The sequence below is a fragment of the Oncorhynchus nerka genome, linkage group LG3 (assembly GCF_034236695.1).
Source record: "Oncorhynchus nerka isolate Pitt River linkage group LG3, Oner_Uvic_2.0, whole genome shotgun sequence".
Classification (NCBI taxonomy): domain Eukaryota; kingdom Metazoa; phylum Chordata; class Actinopteri; order Salmoniformes; family Salmonidae; genus Oncorhynchus; species Oncorhynchus nerka.
In genome coordinates this window covers 52,941,216-52,961,397 of record NC_088398.1, presented here as the reverse complement: position 1 = coordinate 52,961,397, position 20,182 = coordinate 52,941,216, and the positions used below count along the sequence as shown (strand labels likewise).

The 20,182-nt window shown below is 43.8% G+C and overlaps 1 protein-coding gene across 4 annotated transcripts; it reads right to left on the bottom strand.

The window, feature by feature from the left end:
* Positions 1-2,717: 2,717 nt before the first annotated feature.
* LOC115110636 (ETS translocation variant 5-like) lies at positions 2,718-19,965 on the bottom strand. Of its 4 annotated transcripts, none has more exons than XM_029636458.2 (13): positions 19,825-19,965; positions 18,073-18,206; positions 17,590-17,683; positions 17,455-17,514; positions 16,638-16,688; positions 12,930-13,053; positions 12,467-12,778; positions 10,300-10,592; positions 7,220-7,282; positions 6,643-6,708; positions 6,165-6,334; positions 5,828-5,935; positions 2,718-5,616 (listed from the first exon to the last, which is right to left on the bottom strand). In XM_029636458.2, the coding sequence occupies exons 2-13, from the start codon at positions 18,118-18,120 to the stop codon at positions 5,380-5,382; spliced, it is 1,626 nt and encodes a 541-aa protein (XP_029492318.1). In that variant the 5' UTR covers positions 18,121-18,206; positions 19,825-19,965; the 3' UTR covers positions 2,718-5,379. The 4 variants fall into 4 exon arrangements, with proteins under 4 accessions (XP_029492318.1, XP_029492325.1, XP_029492332.1 ...); XM_029636465.2 differs by having other exon boundaries at positions 5,834-5,935; XM_029636472.2 differs by having other exon boundaries at positions 17,467-17,514.
* Positions 19,966-20,182: the final 217 nt, after the last annotated feature.

Sequence of the window (20,182 nt, the reverse complement as noted above, 5' to 3'; positions counted from 1 at the left end):
CTGTATGGTCAAATGTATGTTGATGTTTGAAATTATTTCAAATACTATTTGAACCCAGGTCTGCTATCTAGATGCACTATTATTTCCAGGGAGGAGTGAAGTGGGCGGGCTGAAGGTTAAGTGGCTTTCTAAGACTGGACATTTCCACAGTGATGTGACATCTGATCAGCCTCAATCTGATCACTGCGTCCTCGGTAAGTGGCTCAAGCCCATCAAATAGGGATCAGTGCTAAAACCTGATTGAGCGAGAAAGAGGGTGTGAGGGGGAGGGAAGATTATTAGAGACAGACAGAGAGAGAGGGTGTGAGGGGGAGGGAAGATTATTAGAGACAGACAGATAGAGATAGCTGGAAGGAACATTGAAGACTTTGGTCAGACATTTCTGAAAATGAACTAGATTTTATTTATTTACTGTGTAGAATAAACAGAATTTGTGGTGTCATCTTTTGAGTAGGCCTACCACTCCACTGATAATAGTCAACTACCTTCACAAGCAGGTTTTCCAAGAGAGTTCCAAAACAATCGCCCCAGTCATCTATTTTACATACAGAAGTGCAACTGTTCTCCCGATGTAGTTCACAAACAGAGAGTACTATAGTTTAGGACCATTTAGCAAACCTATACATTTTACATGAAAACAAAAAGGTTTTCTACCTTGTATTGTTTTACCTCACACTGGAGAATAGTTTTTGTGAAGGAATTACAAGCTACATGTGAATTAGTCTCTACGATATACATGAAGTAGGCCTGGTCTCCTTTTGCGAGTCCCTATAGTGGCTTAGAGATGTAGGCTAGTGTACCGGAATGTAGTGTATGTTATATAGATCGTTGGTTCTCTCCTTTAAAACTGAAAATGAATAATCGAAAATCAATGGCATGATAACCTAACGTCTGTGCAGTGTCTAGATTTTGAACTCGCAGTCAGAAACATACAGTGGGGCGAGCACCTACAGTGTAGCAGAGTTGATTAAATAAACATCAGTTAATGGCTAAGTGATGCTCCATAGTATCAGGGCAGGCAGACTACGTGCTATTTGGGATGCAGACACAATGGGCTCTTCAGCGAAACCCACTAGCTGCCTAGATGCAGTTGATCGAAGGGCCATGTGAGTCCCTCTGGGACCCCCAAAGGGCCTTTAACAGCAATGAGAAGCACTCTTTTCTCTGCTCTTCCAATCGATGGGGAGAGAGAGAGCGAGATGGAGAGAGTGATGAGCCAGACAAGTAATGGAGGGCAAACCCCTCTCTGGCCCTGACACACTCTGAGCTTTTAAAGAGCCCTTGATTAACAAAGAATAAAGAGCTGGGCACAGTTTGTGCTTGGTCTCTGTCGAGAACATAGGATCTGCATTTCTCTGTTTTAGCTAGTATGAGTAAAATAACCACTATCTGTAAGTTACTCCTCTGTCCTAAACAGGTTCCTGTAATTCTAGATTATGAATTATTTGTTGAGGTTTTGCACGACTGTCATGAAAGCATGAATCTTTAATTCATAGAAAAATTGAAATATTTATTAATACACAGGTTGCTTTTTTGTTGCATAATTTGTCAGGCTTACGTGTTTCCTGCGTCATGTTTCTTTGCGTACTTCCCTCGTAAAATGTACAAATATGACATGAATATACTAGTACTGTATTTAAAAATATGGTATTTTCAAGACTACAGTATTGTAAACCAACTTATGAAAATGTATAATCGCTGAAAAGCAGCTATTGTTTGTCATTGTACAGGCGCAGGCTAAGGGAATGTCTTCCTACGCAGAGTTAAAACTAGCCTGCTTGAGGAAAAAAATCAAATGACCACTTTCAACTTTCAACAATTCTTCTGACATGTCGTCATGCCAGCTTAAAAAAGGGCCAAACAAACTCACTGCCCTTATTCATTTTACTTATTTAACCAGTAACAATTGCCACTGCTTTCCACGGAGTCCTGGTTTATTCTTTCTTCAGTGTTGCTCAACCGGTAGCAATGGGAATCGAGGGTAATCTTTAACAAAGGAAATATCAAACAGAGAAAAGGCATGTGACTTGTCAGTAATTAGCAAAGCCGAGCACAGTGACCTTCAGTGCAGATCAGCTGACTGTGGGTGGAATCCCAAATGGCCCCCTATTTCCTATATAGTGCACTACTTTTGACCAGGGTTCTGGAAAAGCAGTGCACTATATAGGAAGTAGGGGGCCATTTGATATTCAGACGGTCAGGAAAAAGTAGTGCACTATATAGGAAGTAGGGGGCCATTTGGTATGCAGTCTGTCAGTGATGAGAGGGAACAGGCAGGGGCATCATGCACCCCAAAAATCTGAGGGGCACAAAGTATGCAGGGGGGGGGGGGGGTGACTACACCACCTGTCCATTTAGAGCCATAATCATTATGCTTAATTCTATGTAATACAGTAATACATATTTGCTGCACATCTAAGCATCTCTTCAGTCTATCCTCCTGACTGGTGGTTCTTTTGAAGAAAAATCTGGATAAAAGATTAAAAGGAAGGTGTCTTATTCAGTACATTGTTATTGCTTGATTTTCAAAAGTCTACCAACCTTGCCAGCAGGCATGGCAGCTAAGATAGTAAGACAAGCTAGTAAATCTAACTTGATAGCGTAAAAAAAAAATGTATTTACAGGACAAATCTGAGGGGCCACATGCCCCTGTCCCCCTATAGGCATGATGCCTCTGGGAAAGGGAATGAGGACACAACAGACCAGACCACAGGAAGTGAAGCAGAAAGGACATTTTATTGTACCCAGTACAGATCATTATAAACTCAGTGTAAGGTACACATTGTGAAGAGGGAGAGAAGGTGAAGCCTATACAAGTGCAGACAACCCTTGGTCAGGGAAAAGACTATAGGTAGATACACACATCTCTTCATCTGAAATGACACCCTTTTTACTACACTGAATGTACAAAACTTTATGAATACCTCATGACAGACTGACCAGGTGAAAGCTATGATCGCTTATTGAGATCACTTGTGAAATCCACTTCAAATCAGTGTAGATTTATTGTTAACCTTTATTTAACTAAGCAAGTCAGTTAAGAGCAAATTCTTATTTTCAATGACAGCCAAGGAACAGTGTGTTAACTGCCTTGTTCAGGGGCGACAGGTTTTTACCTTGTCAGCTCGGGGATTCGATCTAGCAACCTCTCGGTTAAGTCCAACGCTCAAACCAGTAGGCTACCTGCCGCCCCAGTAAAAAAATCCTTTAACCTTTTTAAACAATTGAGACATGGATTGTGTATGTGCCATTCAGTGGGTGAATAGGCAAGACAAAATATTGAAGTGCCTTCGAACGGGGTATAGTAGGTGCCAGGCGCACCGGTTTGTCAACTGCAGCGTTAGTTATTTTTCACAATCAGTTTCCCGTGTGTATCAAGAATGGTCCACCACCCAAAGGACATCCAGACAACTGTGGGAAGTTTTGGAGTCAACATGGGGCAGCATTCCTGTGGAACACCTGACACCTTGCGGGGGGGGGGGGGCACAACTCAATAGGTGTTCTTAATGCTTTGTAAACTCAATGTATATAGTAAACGACTTTTGACCAGGGACAATAGGGCTCCGGTCATAAAGTAGTTCACTATATAGGTAGTAGGGTGTCATTTGGAATGCAGACACACTGTATGAACCCCAGCCATACTACCCTTTATAAATAAGACAATATTCTTGTTCTTCACCCTTTCAGTCACCAAAAACGGCCTCTAAAGCAAACTGTCTGCAGTAATAGTCGAGTCACAGGGATCCTGATATATATTTTTTAAGATGCATATGTTGTTATAGGCAGAACTATACAGGCTTATACAATCAAATCAAAACAGTTGCAGACTTAGCAAAAATATATATTTATATAAGTTTGTATTTTTCCCCATTTAAGAAACAAAACATGAACAAAATGCAGAGAAGTTTCACAATCTGCTTCTTTGTCCAGAGTAGAGTGATATGTTAGTGGACAGTTTATTTGTTTGAATACACCGTCATGCAAAGAGAAGCAGAGGTCTCTTGTTGACAACCTGTGATTGGCAGAAAGGAGTCCAGGGAACAGTGTAGAATTTCACCCCTTCGCATGCAAAGTCCTGAACAATGCCATCCTAGTGCATCTGAGAAATATAGTACACTCACTGCTTGAGGAAATGTCAAGCACCCAATAAAATAAGATAAAAATAAGATTTCAATAACTTTAGGCATGTATAAATTCAAAATCTCTAGGAAAAATTGACCGAGGTGTCCCTTTTGGAAAAGAAAAAGGATTCCTGCAGTGCCTAGTTTTTATTTAAGGAGGTGGAGTGCTAATTAGTCAGTCAGTTACAACTGAGACAATATAAGGAGTGAGTTTATGAAAAAAACAAAAGGGTGTGGAGTGTCATTATAAAGGAGAATGTCTAGTCGCCCCGAGTCCACATCCAACATTCACCCCATTTCCTTTATACTGCAATTCTTTTGACCATAGACTGGTGGGCTTTTTAAAGTAGTGCTCTATATATAGGGAATAGTGTCGTTTCAGATGTAGCCACAGCTCTGAGAGCCTGGAGTTTTACGCTAGTAGGGCACTCACAGGTAACCCAGCAGAACAGAACAAACACTAAATAATTACTGGTTAAAAACATTGCCGGGCCGGCATTAAACAAACAAAAACGTAGGCCTCTGGTTGGAGGAATCCATCCATCTAATCTGAAACCATAGAACGTCCCAGTGGGTTAGAGCACTACTAGGTCTAGATCTTTAACCAACTGTAGAAAAGCCAGCATACTAACAGACATTTCTACACTAACGTTTAAGCCTACAGAAACAAATAGGTCTGTAGGTTTGGAGTTTTTTCGCAAATTAAAGTCCTTGCTTACACAGATCTTATTGTTCATATGTGGCAGAAAATATATAATTATGGGGGACGAAAAAGGCAACTATAGAATAGTGCTGCATTTATATATATTTTGTCAGAATTAACTTAAGATAATTATTATACTCTTTTAGAAAAAGCAGATTGTCAATCAGAATTGTTACAATTCTTGCAGTCTGCGCAGAGAGACCGATCAGACAGTCCTCCGGCATGTTGTCATCATAATGCAGCCCCTGGCCCGCCATCACGTCCTCTTGGTCTCCATTGCAACAACGCCACCTCGCCTTAAGTTGGCGGAACCACTGGAGTCCATTCCACACTTCCATGGCCCCCCCCTCTCTTGGTACAGTAGATGATGCCAGAGATGGTGGTTGGTGCAGGTTTCTCCTCAGTCGTTTTCAGGGGGAGGGAGGGTTAAATTAATCTAAGATTGGAGGAGTAATTTAGCGGTAAGAGGAGAGGAAGGTTTCGGGTTTGATAGTTTCTTGCTCAGCCTCAGCCGTTTGATCTCTGGATCGGGTTTAGTAGTAGGGGAAGTGCGTGTCAGTAGCCGTAGCCGTCAGGGAAGGGTAGGCCTCCTACACACTGCTCCCCAGAATCCCCCAGGTAAGGGGTGTTCTTGTCGTAGTGGGTGAGAGGCAGGGTGTCGTCGTCCACCTGACCGCAGGGCAGACTGTCTGGGTCGGCCTTCAGGTTGGGCCTTTGGTTGTCAGGGAAGGCCATGGAGAACAGGGCCTCAGGGTCACACACAAACTTGTACACGTACCTCTCACCAGCAACCTGCAATAGACCAATCAGAGGATAACAAGTTAGTTTGACCCACAGAATTAAATAAAACACAAAACATTATATGCAACTATGGTTAGACCCTGCGGAACTGCAGCATCACCACCCAAGGTTTATTCAAGTAAGCCAATAGTTAGCTTGCTCTGAAGGCAGCTTAATGCTGTTGCTAAGTAGAAATGGGGAAGGATAGAAAGGGTGAACCTGCCTTTACCTTCTGCATGATGCCCTTCTCGTAGTAGTATCGCAGAGAACGACTCAGCTTGTCATAGTTCATGGCTGGCCTGTTCTTCTGGATGCCCCAGCGGCGAGCCACCTGAAGAGAAAAGATAGAAAATACTGAACATCTTAAAAAAAAAAAAAAAAAAAATTTAAACATTGAGCTTTCAATAGTTTGAACTATTATTAGGACCAGGGCACAGACCTGACCTCTTAAGTCATTGTTGAAGATTAGCTCTCCAAAAAAAATTCACCAAATCGCCCATGTTTATCAATGTAACAGTACAATAAAACCCTGATTTAAACAAAACATCTTCCCAACGGACCTCTTCAGGCTCTATGAGTTTGAACTCCATGCCCCGGCCTGTCCAGGCGATGAAGTGACCGTTGGCCGGGTCGTCCAATAGGGTGACCAGGAACTGCCAGAGCTGCAGAGAGCCGCGACGCTGGTATGGAGGGCAGTCACGGTACACCGAGGGCTCCTGCTTGACCTTCCCTGTGAAGAGGGTGAAGAGAGCGAGAAACAGAAAGAGCTGTATCTGTGAGAACTGTACTCCACCAGTCAGCTACAGGGTGGTGAGACAGTGAAGTGGAGCAGGCTGCTCATTTTACACCTGCCTGACATCTCAGCTGCTCAAAGGAGACTTTCTACAGTTCTTCTCCTTTAGTCAGTGATGCAACGGACATCCTAATAATCCTGTCCTTTGTTCCACTGCTGGCAGCATTTGAGAGAGTCCTCCCTGTGCTGCGTGTAAACCCCCCCAGGGGACAGGATCCAGGGGTGTGAAAGTATATATGTTTTACCTTCAAGTCTGTCAGGAACCACACAGGTATCGTCGTAGTACAGGTGAAGCTCTCTGAAGGAGAAACCTGTAATATGAGAGAGAGAGAGAGAGACATTAGCTAGGACGTGGGAATGCGGCCTCCATTTTGCTGTGGAGGCCAGCTACTAATGTTCTAGGGGGACTAAACTGCTCACAAAGCAATATAGCCTCACAAGAGTGGAAGATTCTGTTGAGCTAATATCATGCAGTGCTGCGGAGCTGTGTTGAAATGCTCACATAGTGAAAACCTAAACAGGACTCGTTGATAGATGCAACATCCCGAGAGACGTCATTCTAATGTTGAGCTCTACCATCCGGCCTGCCCCATTACCCAACCATGCAGCACTTTAACAGGGAAATATGTCCCAACAGGGTCAACGGCTACCATGGCTTTGAGAGAGTTTCCCTTGTTTTATTAGCTGCTATTCACACACCTTCCTAGTAATGTTTTTTATTGCAAGAGCTCTAATAAATACGATTTACAATGCTTTTATCACATGTCAAATAAACTTGAAACCCTCCTCTGCTAAGACGGGAAAACGGTTACAATAACTTACTTTCATGGTTGTTTTGGTAGAAGGTCCCTGCTCTTCCAAATGTAGACTGACAGATAGGCACTTCTGTAACAGAGGGAGGGGACAAGACAGGTTACACTGACTGCCTCTTTCCATTCTCATACTCTAAACACAAAAACCTCTGCCATGAGTATATTTAGCCGCTGCTAGTAAAGAGAGATTGTACATATTTACTAGTAAAGGGAGCTCATACATACAAGAAGTATCCATTTACTCTATGTGTGTCACTGGGATATGTTCGGTTTATGTTCAAATTGTGGCACAAACTATTCAAGTTGCATTTGTGGTCCCACCCATTCACGTGGTTGGTGACATGAGGATGAACAGTGTGGAACAAAAAGCTTTACTACTGTTCTACCTGCTGCTGCAGCACTTCCTCCTCTTACACAACTGGCTTTGACCTAGCAGCAAAACAGCTGGGCTGGAAATGTCCACTAGCTATCCCACCACATCTGTTGGAGCGGGCTAAGCCCTGATCAGAGCACACTATGCAGCGCGCAACAGGCCTCGCATGTCCACTGAGCCCCCAAATAGGATTACCCATCGGCATTAGAACGGGTTGGGCTTTCAGATATTAAATCACAACAATCAAGTTACGCCTCTGTCGCCCATGGGATCAAGCCCCGCCCCCTTTAACTTCTGTGTCACTGTGGCGGAAGTGAAGTGTCCCCACCCACCCTACATTTACTGTCCTCTGCTGAGGAGCAGATCTTTATTACACTTCAGAGCCATTTCTACAAAACGTTTAATCTAGTACTGTCAACGCAAGTTGAGCCTGTTACAGCATAATATGCTCTATCCAATTGCAACACATTGGATGCCTTCGATGGCACCGATTTTATATATATAGCACCAATTTTGACCATAACGCAAAAGTAATGCGGGTACATGTAGTAATGCGGGTACATGTAGTTCCAGAAAATAAATATATCATTTACAAAATGCCCAAGTAGGTGACTTGGAAGGCAACACAAATCAAATGATATTCATGTAAGAAATAGTCTGATAGCTAACTCTTGGTTCAGATCTCTAGGAGACATGGTACACAGTGAATGCAATAAAATTCTCAATAATAGATTATCAGTATCTCCCCCCCTCCTAGGAGTCTTAACATGTTCGATACCAATGTGTCTCAGAGAGCTGATGTTGTGACGAGCCTCCATGAAATACGCAGCCACAGGGTTCCTCAAGGTCATGACTCCTGATATTACTCCTGTGTTCTGCTATTCTAGTTTTCCTACATAGCATAGACCATAGATATATCTGATCAGGTATATTTGTGAAACACGTAATGATGCCCTTAATCTCAATAGCCTTGCCCGTAATAGGGCGATTGTGCATTTGTGGTAAAGTTACACTGGGTACATCCGCCACCTCTATAGTTACTGTCTGGCACATGGTCTAGAAAAGGTACTACGTAGCGCTGGTGGAAGACCTCGCGCCCCCAACATCAGTCAAATGGGGGTGTCTGAAGACGACCCACAGGGGCTCTTTAAAGGTCTTTTCCAGTTGTGGATCAGTGCTCGATGTGCCAGTGTATTTTAATGATGTGGTCGGACTGTTTACCAAGTAGGGAGTACCGAAGGGCGGGGAGGTTTGGGTGTGAGGCTGTCATCCTGGGTCATATTTTCATAATGTTCCCTTGCGTCGTGCAGCCATTCCTCTGGGTAACCCCGCTGTCTGAAACGCTCATCCAGATGGTCGGCTTGTTTGCCATGGTCACTGTACTACAAATCCTGCGTATGCGACTATTGGCTGATGGGGAGGCTCTTTTTTAGGGGTATGGGGGGGGGAAGCGGTCTCCACATAACTGGGAATTCCTGTATAGGTCCATGCTAAAGACACACCCCTCCCTCAATCAAAATGTTTTAAAAAAAACTACAAAAGCAGGAATATTTTCAGTCAATGGAGGTCACAATAGGTCTCCCTGGTGGCTTATCCATTTGTTTTTTCACCCACCATGTGTCATGTCCGTAATGGTTACGTGAGGTGAAATGTGCATATTTTGGGATGTAGACACTCTGTTTTGACCTGAAGAGCCATTTTGGATCATTGTCAAAAGCAGTGAATTGGGAGCTTTAACAGTGTACGGGCCTTCTCGTTTTTTACTAGTATTCTTTATTAGCCAGGCACCTGTTTAAGTATGTGCGTATGGGCTATGCCCATATACACAAATCCATCCAGAGAGAGAGAGAGAGACAGAGGCTGGGCCAGTGAGCCTTTATGTTGATGTACGTATTTATAGGCTGTAAGAAGCTTAGCATTACGTCACTGGCCTCTCAATCAAAGCTGAGCGGGAGAATGAGGTGGACAGTGCAAAGCTGGCCTGGGCAGAGGGAAGGAAGGAGAGGTGGGCACTGGTGGCAGAAGAGGGACAACAGCTGGGGGGGGGGGGTACACAATTGTTCTTATTTTGCCACCTTACCTATAGGTAAATAGTGTTGGATTGTGTAGCTAAGACTTTTGGGATGGGAGACAACTGCATCTGGCAAGTCAATCTGCATATTGAATTAATTTCAATGTAATGGTAGTAAAGTTCATACTTGCATACTAGCTCCCTCTGTAAACACAGCGTAGTGGCCCAAATCTATCCTAGGTAGCCCTATACTAGTGAAGTAGGTTTCCTTGAACCTGGCCGGTATGACGTACCTATTTACCTGTTGGCAGAGCCTTAATCCGGGCTCAGAGATTCATGTTTACTGGCCTGAGGGTCAGAGAGCAGTGTGATTTAAGAGCCACGCGGTCGTGTGAGTGTTGATACAGCGCTGTGCAAGGCAAGAGGGGTTTTAACTAACTCTCCCAGGACAGCAACCATAATCAGAGAGCCCCAAGGTTGTGTCCGGCTTACCTATCCTTCTTTCCTAAATACGCACGTCCTTTTATGGAAGGAAAGGACTGGTGGAAGAAATAGATTGAGTGCACACTTGAGAATGGTAGATAATTGGAAGTCAAGACTCACACCCTCAACCCGACGAGAACCCTGTGAGTCAGCTACAACTTATGACCCAAGCCGCCTTGGGTCAGACCGATCCAGAGCAGCCTGGAGGTAGCCAGCCACTCACCAGAGTCGAAGCAGAAGTCGCGGGGCTCCTGCTTGATGGCCATGGGGTGGAAGGCACCCTGAGAGCCCATGGAGGGGACACCCTCCTCGGTGTAGCGGGGGTCCAGCAGCTCTTGCTTGAAGCCATGTAGACCAGGGACCAGGGGCTCAGACATCTGGCGGTGGTAGGGGGGCCTCCCGTCCCTGGGCAGGGTGCTGTGGCTGGGGGCCTGCTGCTGGGCCAGGAACTGGGGGCGAGCCTGGCTCTCAGAGGGAGGGAAGGGGAGACACGGCTCCGACATCTGCCTCTGGAACCTGGGGTGGAGGAAGACATGGGAGGGTGGTTATTAATGAAAGCTGTTGATATATAAAAAAAAAACTGAACAGAGATTGAATGAAAGTTTAAAATATTCAAATTAACTACTTATGGTTATTGATAAACTGTTGCTTAAAAACAGATTTAGAGTGAATGAAAACTGTTGGTGATAAACTTAAGTGTAAGAGAGTGAGTCTCTTGAACTATTGATGAACTTGAGAATCCAGCTTTAGACCAAGACACACAAGCCACTCAGGAGCCAAATTGGCTCACTAATTGCAATCAAGCCAGTGAATACACGCTGTAAATGAGATGTTGGGGGCAGGTGTCACTAGCTAGCAGATATAAAAAGATTCTCCAGTGACAGTAAGACTCCCTTTTCTAGACGGAGCTCATTGGCCTGGACACCAAAGATACAAGGCCAATGGCTTCTGGCTGCACATCGGTTCCACATTACTGGCTGGTGATGACATGCCCTGCGTTCCAACACATCCGACCAGGAGTCCTGTCACAGGTGGGGGTGACAGGTGGTGTGTAAGGGGACGTGGGTCATTCTCACGGGGGTCTGGTTTAGACAATCTCCAAAGGAGGAGCCTGTCACGCAACTAGTGACCTGCCACCCGTGGCCCTTCCTCAACATCATAAGTGCACTTCCAACCCTAAAGTCAGCATTAGTGAAAGGTCACAAGGCCTGACACTCTCCACTGAGCTTGGTGTTTAAATGGCACGTTGGGTCTCACAGGGCAATGGAAACATGTGAGCTCATGTCTCCTTGAGATAAGGACGGTTGTGTACATTTAGAGCAGTCAGAGTAGAGATTCACACACACGCTCATTAGTTTACATGTTAGTAAACACATGGAAGGAGTCCTTCACCGGTTGGTCAATGTTGGATGTTTAATCTCCATATTCAGAATATTTACCAGGGGCACTAATTCACTTTTCTCCAGGGTAACCCGGTATTTCCCAACAAAACCACAAGTGTCATTCAAAAGCATATCAAATCTAATTTTGTATCACATGCGCCACATACAACAGGTGTAGACCTTGCTGTGAAATGCTTACTTACAAGCCCTTAACCAAGAAATAGAGTTACGAATATTTGCTAAATAAACAGTAAAAATAAGATTACATAACAATAGCGCGGCTATATACAGGTCCGGTTTGGGATGAGTTGGACCGCACAGTGCAGGAAAAGTAGCCAACAAGTGCTCAGCATATGTGGGAACTCCAAGGCTGTTGGAAAAGTATTCCAGGTGAAGCTGGGTGGCTACTTTGAAGAATCTAAAATAGTTACACTTCTTTAACACGTTTGGTTACTATATGATTCCATGTGTGTTATTTCATAGTTTAGATGTCTTCACTATTATTCTACAACGTAGAAAATAGTAAAAAGAAAGAAAAACCATTGAATGATGTGTCCAAACATATGACTGGTACGGTATATCTATACAATTACAAAATGTGACCCAAAAGCCAGATGGAGATGGGTAAATTAGACAGTCAGTCTTTATATTACTGTAGCATAGACTATGCTGCAGCAAATGTAGGCCTACCTGTCACAAGAAAAACATTTACCATGAGTTGATAAGTCTACATGCATTGAACTGCGCTCCATAATGAGATGGGCTGTCTGTCCCCACCCTGAACGTTGATTCATTATGCAGAGGCAGTAGGGAAGCCAGATTTACACATCGCATATAATTTAACAGTTCCATTTCACGCCATGATGTTCATATAAATCATTTATTATAATTGACTGGTTGCAGTTATTTATCCTGGGAAAAGGGAGTGGTTTTGGGCGGTGAAGCGCAGTAAATCTCAGTAACCGGGTTCGTGCCACTCAACCGTAGTGAGTTGACAGGACCACTCACCTGTGCTCAGGGCTGTAGGTGCCATCCTGACTGAGGTGTGAGGGTGGGCAGGGCACTGCGAAGGGCGGGCTCTGGCTGTGGAGGGAAAGCGGCCTCTGCTGGCTGTGGGCGGAGCCGACTGCTTGGTTGCCAGACTGCCCGTGCTGCAGTGGATGTGGCCCAAGCACCTGGTTCTGATTGGGTATTTGAGGGGGAGGAGTCTGCTCAGTGAGTGGGTGTGTCCCTGGGGTGTTGGTAGAGCTGCACAGTGACACAGGTGTAGAGGGAGGGGTCAATGGCTTGTAGCCCAAACTGGGTTTCCTCTCATAGGCACTGTGGAGAGAAGGAGATACAGACAAAGACAGACAGGGGGCTTGGGTCAGCATGGTGATAATACTGGGCTCTTGTCTTGTTGGTGTGGTGAAAGGAGAGTATATATATATATATATATATATATATATATATATACAAAAACGGTCCACACCTGTAACTGTAAAGGCACTTCTCTCCGTACGGCATGAGACTCCTGTCCTGGCTACAAGGAGAAAGCTCTTTGGAAGGACTCAGTTCCCGTTTAATCTTGGTTTGTGGGGGGCCATGAAACATCACTGAGGAGAGAAGGAGGATGAGGGGCAACACATCAAACACTGCTATAGCGAACTCAACCCATATACAGTGAAGATAATCGGTGCTTATTCAATATCCTCGTTGATCATTTTCAATGGTATGGACATTGGATAGTGTCTTGTCTTCTCCCCTCAACCATTTGTCACATGTTAATGACAGCTGACACCACATAAAAAAGTACTATGGTACAAAAATGTGTATTCACTGTAGTGTTTTTGCAGACTAAGTGAACTGTAGTATTTACATTTCACTATAGTAAGGAATGTAGAGTTTTTGTTTTATTATCTTTGACATAGAAGTGGAGAAGTTCTCCTTCAGAAAACTCTTCTGCTCTTTCTATAACATGTACGTAGGTAGGACTGGGGTCTGAATGGATAGTACAGCTCTTCTGTTCTTTCTATAACCTGTAAGTAGGTAGGACTGGGGTCTGAATGGATAGTACAGCTCTTCTGTTCTTTCTATAACCTGTAAGTAGGTAGGACTGGTGTCTGAATGGATAGTACAGCTCTTCTGCTCTTTCTATAACCTGTAAGTAGGTAGGACTGGAGTCTGAATGGATAGTACAGCTCTTCTGCTCTTTCTATAACCTGTAAGTAGGTAGGACTGGGGTCTGAATGGATAGTACAGCTCTTCTGCTCTTTCTATAACCTGAAAGTAGGTAGGACTGGGGTCTGAATGGATAGTACAGCTCTTCTGCTCTTTCTATAACCTGTAAGTAGGTAGGACTGGGGTCTGAATGGATAGTACAGCTCTTCTGCTCTTTCTATAACCTGTACGTAGGTAGGACTGGGGTCTGAATGGATAGTACAGCTCTTCTGCTCTTTCTATAACCTGTAAGTAGGTAGGACTGGGGTCTGAATGGATAGTACAGCTCTTCTGCTCTGTCTATAACCTGTAAGTAGGTAGGACTGGGGTCTGAATGGATAGTACAGCTCTTCTGCTCTTTCTATAACCTGTAAGTAGGTAGGACTGGGGTCTGAATGGATAGTACAGCTCTTCTGCTCTTTCAATAACCTGTACGTAGGTAGGACTGGGGTCTGAATGGATAGTACAGCTCTTCTGCTCTTTCTATAACCTGTACGTAGGTAGGACTGGGGTCTGAATGGATAGTACAGCTCTTCTGCTCTTTCCATAACCTGTAAGTAGGTAGGACTGGGGTCTGAATGGATAGTACAGCTCTTCTGCTCTTTCCATAACCTGTAAGTAGGTAGGACTGGGGTCTGAATGGATAGTACAGCTCTTCTGCTCTTTCTATAACCTGTACGTAGGTAGGACTGGGGTCTGAATGGATAGAGCAGAAGAGCTGTACTATCCATTCAGACCCCAGTCCTACCTACTTACAGGTTATAGAAAGAGCAGAAGAGCTGTACTTTCTATAACCTGTAAGTAGGTAGGACTGGGGTCTGAATGGATAGTACAGCTCTTCTGCTCTTTCTATAACCTGTAAGTAGGTAGGACTGGGGTCTGAATGGATAGTACAGCTCTTCTGCTCTTTCTATAACCTGTAAGTAGGTAGGACTGGGGTCTGAATGGATAGTACAGCTCTTCTGCTCTTTCTATAACCTGTACGTAGGTAGGACTGGGGTCTGAATGGATAGTACAGCTCTTCCTATAACCTGTAGGGAACACAATATTTGGTTTATACATGGCATGTAGGTTTCGCACTTATGGGTGGCACAAACTGCGATATGAAGGAGGGGAATGGGCGGGGTATATGCAAATTATATACTGTAACATTCTATAATAAGGACTAAAAATGATCAAGGGACACATGTGTTGTATAGTATTCTACAGTTTACTATATAATATTCTAGTAAGAACTGTAGTATTCAAAAGTAAACTATTTTTTCATGTGGGTCAGCCAAATAAAACCTCCATCAGTATCATACTATCACCACGTGACATCTAAAATCTCCCCTTTGATTTCCATTAAGGACCCAGACTTTGTCCCAAATGGCACCCTATTCAGTGCACTACTTTTGATCCAGGGCCCATAGAGCCATTTGGGATGCAGTCCCAGTCAATACCCATGAATCAGTGTGGCCGTAACTCAATGATTTTCCTCCCCTCACTGTAACCATTAGCCCACTAGATCTCCAGTCTCACATCGGCTCCCATTTCCGGCGCCACATAATGGGGTAGTGAAACTGGATACCCGGGCGAGAGGAGTGTCAGGAGCTGGATGCCTCACCCTAAACCTGGGTCTGATGGACCAGGGACAGGAGCGAGGGAAACAATAGGCACATGAGCCCAACTCCCTGTATATGCATGCTATAGAAGCCCAGAGCAGGGCAACATGCAGTAATGCTTCAGGAGAGAAAGACTGTATAATGGACCCCTCCCCCCACACACTTCTAGACAGGGGTCGAGATGATGGGAGGGCAAGGCTCAGTACAGTACAATGCAGGAGGAATGTGTGTGCGCAGCGCATTGGCTGCCATGTGACGGCCGGATGATTGCAGGCACGGCAGGGGCCACATGGAGCTAGTGAATAGAGGGCCTGTGAGAGTCTGGCCCCCTGCCTGGCTAAAGGGGTTGCTGCCAATCACATACGCACGCACACACATTATCCTGCACACTTACAAACGCACAGCTATGTCAAGAACTATACTGCCGAAACCACAGTGAACAAACTGGCGTTCTACAGTCTACTACACACACCCTAGCATGGGCCTCACTATCTAAACACACGTGATGTGACGGCATCAACCTCAATAATACGGTGCAACATCTCAGCTTAGCGGTCAATATATTAGAACACGCTAGGCTACCATGTAGATCTGGATCCATACACTAACAAAGACTGAGCAACCACGTCCCGTCTCTGCTGCCACATCAGACAAAAACAAACTGTAAAATACACTCCATTGAACATAACTCAAATATTTCCCTTGGCTGCCATATAAAGGCTCTGTACACTGCAGACAAATAGGGGAAAGTGGAGTTGTATAGAAACTCTAGGAGGTGGGAGAAAGACTGGACACTCTTTTGGATAGAGGTGGGTAGACCCATTCCAGAAGCTGAGTGTGAGTGCATGAAAGTGTGAAATCAGATGAGCTTGGCTCATGTGATGCCCCATGCCAATCGCCTGATAACACCCCCCCAAAAATGGGGTGGGGGGGTATATTCCCAGAGGAAAGGTGGTTGAGGGAAAGAATGAAGTCAGGACCTGGCAGAATGAAAGCAAGAAAGAAAAGGCAAGCAAGCAAGATCTTGTCAGGGGTTGTTATCTTAAAGATGAACCCAGTCAATGTAGCAGAGTAAAGACTTCAAGAGCAAACTGAGTAAAACTGTGAGGGCAAATGGCTCGTTCAGTGAAGCAGTTTAATCCTGCAGGCCTAGGTTGTCAAGCACAGCAATAGTCCCAAGATCAGATCTAGCTACATTGTGTGCTTGGGGGCACTTGACACGGTCTCTGACGTCTGCAGAATACTCAAACGTTTGACAAAGTTGGCTGGGATTCAAAACAGCACGGATACCTAGATCCAGAAGACACAGGGCTCTGGCTGGATCCCACCGGTCCCACATACCAGCCTGGTAGAAATAATACATCTCAGGTACTCACAGCTATCAGACTGGAAATCTGGGACAAACTGTTCGTCATCAGGTACCTGGGCTGTGGAGGGAGAGAGAGGAGAGTTAAACAAGTGGATACTAACTGGGCCCCTGCCCGGTGAACAACATTGGAACTGTCAATCTCATCTTAGGGTCTTGATTCAAAAAGAGCCAAAGGTATTTTGTTCAACCCACCGCGGGGGGGACTAAGTTGGCTGTTACTTGGGCACTTTAAACAGGGACTATAGTTGTCACAATCTCAAAACAATGGAGTAGTCCCTAATGAATTCACCTTTGTATTACTGGTGTTGTAGCCCAAAGAGGGAAACTGTCTAATAAGAAATTGAATAACGACAATTAAAAGGTGCTTTTAAAGAATTGTTATAAGTCTAGAACAATTTTTACTTTATCCTAGTCAGCAAAGTTGCTCATTCATGGGACTTTGCTCTAATTGAGTGCACAGAAAGAAAACCGTAATATTTAAAGTGACCAGCTTTGGTTAATCGGTAATCTGCCAAATTGCTCGATGCATCTTAACCATCTGTTGGAAACATAATTAAACCACCCAAGACATTTGACCAATTATCTCACACTTAGCCTTATTTTCTAAATAGTAGCCTTATTATTCTGCATGCACAGAAGGCAGCTACTTCAAGGGGAATTGTAATGCTTGGCCAAAGCTGTCAGATATGGACAGTTTTTAATTAACATAACCAATGTCTACCAGAGGGCAAGTGATGTTAGGTGATGCTGAGAGCAACAGAATACATCAAAATAAATTCAGCAGAAAAGGGAAGCATTCGGTATCAACTCTGTGGTATACGTACAAGATAACTCACCTTCTGCAATCCAAATCTCCTGTAACTGGCTGAGGTCTTGGAACAGGTCTGAAACAGAGGTTAAATAAAAAATTATGATATGCTATGACAAGGTCACAAAGGGGAATTAAGTTGTCCAATTACCTTCCGTGTCCTGGGCGAGTTCTGTGTCTACAAACTTCCTTTTCCTGTTGTCGATGACTGGTCTGCTGTATGGTTCCTCCACATGAGATTTCTGCTGCAATGATGAAAACACAACCAACATGTTAGTGCCATCTGTGTCACTCAGAGCCATTTATGTATGTAAATGACTCTGGTGTGACTCATGATTGAGACTGAACGCCACGTCCCATCCAATCCACTTCTAGCTGGAAAGTTGACAAGCCTAAATCTATGGCTCTCTTCCAATATCCACATTAGAATACCATGTATAATACATGGCCAATACATTCTGCATTCCAAGTAGTATGGACGTGTAGATATTGAATTGGAGCGTATGATGATGTCCATGCTTAGGATTGATAAAGAGAACCATAGAAATAGAATAAGTAGAACCAGCATCACCATTCAAAAATCAATGGTTCTAGTAATTCTATGAAGAATACCAGACATGAGGAGCATTCTTACATTGGGTGGGACCATAAATGGGACTTGCTGGTCGTAGAATCGGTCCATGTTAACTGGGTCTCCAAAGGTTCCCAGAAAAAGGTATTCGCTTTAAAGCGATAGCGCGAGGGTCACTTTATGTACTAGCTGTTCAACTGTGGACGAAACATAGAAACATGTTTAGATCAAAACTCTTGAGTACTCTGGGAGTCACCTAGTTTATCCTTCACTCATATTGACAGACCTGAAAGCAAGCTGAAACCTTACTACCGAGCTAGAATCAGCACCTATACAATAATCTCCACCCCTCCTGCTTTTAAGTGAACATGCTGGTTAAGGGCATGCACAATGTAAATACACTCTGTAGTTGTGTGACTTATGTAACTCTTACATAAGGCAAAGCCAACCATCTGTGCAGGCCATTAGGAGACGGCAATAATAATCAGCTAAGACTGAGCTGGGAAAACTTAAGGATGGGTCTTAGTCCTGTACCTATTTCAGGATACTGCACTGGGTGAACATGCCTTGTATGAAGCACAGATGAGTGTCACTGTACAGTGTTTAACCCCAAAACAACTTGAGACAGTGGAGAACAGTATTAGACAAGACATAAAAACAGTCTATAAATAAAGTCCAATGGAAACGGCTCTTTACTATGCCACCATTCTGAGGCAAAATACTTGTAGTAGATACTGCCCTTTAAATATAAAAATGTTGCACAGCTGTCGTGTCCCCTGGGCATTGCAAAGCACGTTACAGTGAAAAATATATAAAGTCCGGGAATAGAAAACAGTAACATTAGCCTGCCTACATGTCCTTCCATTCCACACGGATACTTCTCGCGCTCTAAACCTCCTCAAGAGTGATACGAGTCAGTCACTAGACTTTAACCCCCGTTTATTCTGACGAATAAAGGCATAGCTGGCCAATCATTAAAGAGACATATAGTAGCAACCCATTGAAAAGATGCATTTACTAATGCATACAATGTGCCAGTCCAATAGTGTACACAATGAGGCACATATTGACAAGCTGTGAAAACAGTAGCATTAGGTAATGGCCCATATCTATTCCAAAATACGTTATCACAATTTAGAATAATAGCCTAATAAAGCTACAATTTAAATGGAATTCACGCCTTCGATCATATAACTTCTGCAAAAACTCGGTAGTGGGACATTGTCGGCAATCAAGAAAAGCAAGACAAATCACTTGACAATTATACTATAAACTAGAAAAACTAAATGACATTAAGACGCTTTTGGTTTCAAATAGTTACTGAAAAAACATCCTACTAAAAAATCTTAGCCATTTTATAAAAGCAAATTGCAGCTAATAGGAGATGAATAACATCCTACCCAACACCCCTAGTATCCCCCTCTCTCTTCACCGAACCCTTGTTTTTGTCAATGAAGTGAAACTCGATCCGTATGGAACAGATAAAAAACCTGACCTCTCCATTCATAAAATCACAAACAGCAGATCAACCTCGGAGATTAGAAAACTAAAATATGCAGACTCAGATAAAGGTACACGCAAATACACAGCACAATTTAAAAACAGGAATATAGTGCATGGCACAACTTAATACAAAGCGAAAGAAAATGGTTGCTAAAGTAAACGCTTTCTTGGAGAAGATGGCGATCCGTTTTAGCCCATGGCAGAGATATACATTTGCTGTTGCATGCACTCGTAAATTTATGGACATAATAGATCGCTACAGAGACCTATCCAGGCAAATTGAAAATAGAAAGCATTAATATATTACTCAACCTGTGCGTGTTTCAATTCCGTTACAGTATGGAAAGAATGCAATAAAAAAAATCCACAAAAGACACTAACGTCGTCTGTCTCCGTTTAGTGATCAATTCATTCGGTCCGTCCGACTCCCAAAACTTGACTGAGCCTATAGTTAATGGACGGTTAGTTTTCCCTTGGGGCTCGAGTAGGCAATACAGAGAGGCACACGCGTATTGGCTCATTGGCATTGTCCTTCAAGTAAGTAACCAATGGGTATCTTAAACTGATTAATTATACATGAAGTGCTCAAGGACCAATCGTAGCGCAGGTCCGTCCTATATTTGTGAATGGCTGGGTTTCATTCATTGTTTTTCAGTTAAAACCGCTGAGG

What these genes read in the sequence shown, in the direction of transcription:
- LOC115110636 (XM_029636458.2), bottom strand. Translation starts at nt 18,120, where the DNA reads ATGGACCGATTCTACGACCAGCAAGTCCCATTTATGGTCCCACCCAAT. An exon ending in ACTCGCCCAGGACACGGAAG is followed by an intron (nt 17,515 to 17,589) that starts GTAATTGGACAA and finishes CCTCTGTTTCAG; the next exon opens with ACCTGTTCCAAGACCTCAGC. An exon ending in ACCTACAGCCCTGAGCACAG is followed by an intron (nt 10,593 to 12,466) that starts GTGAGTGGTCCT and finishes CCTCCACCCCAG; the next exon opens with GTTCCAGAGGCAGATGTCGG.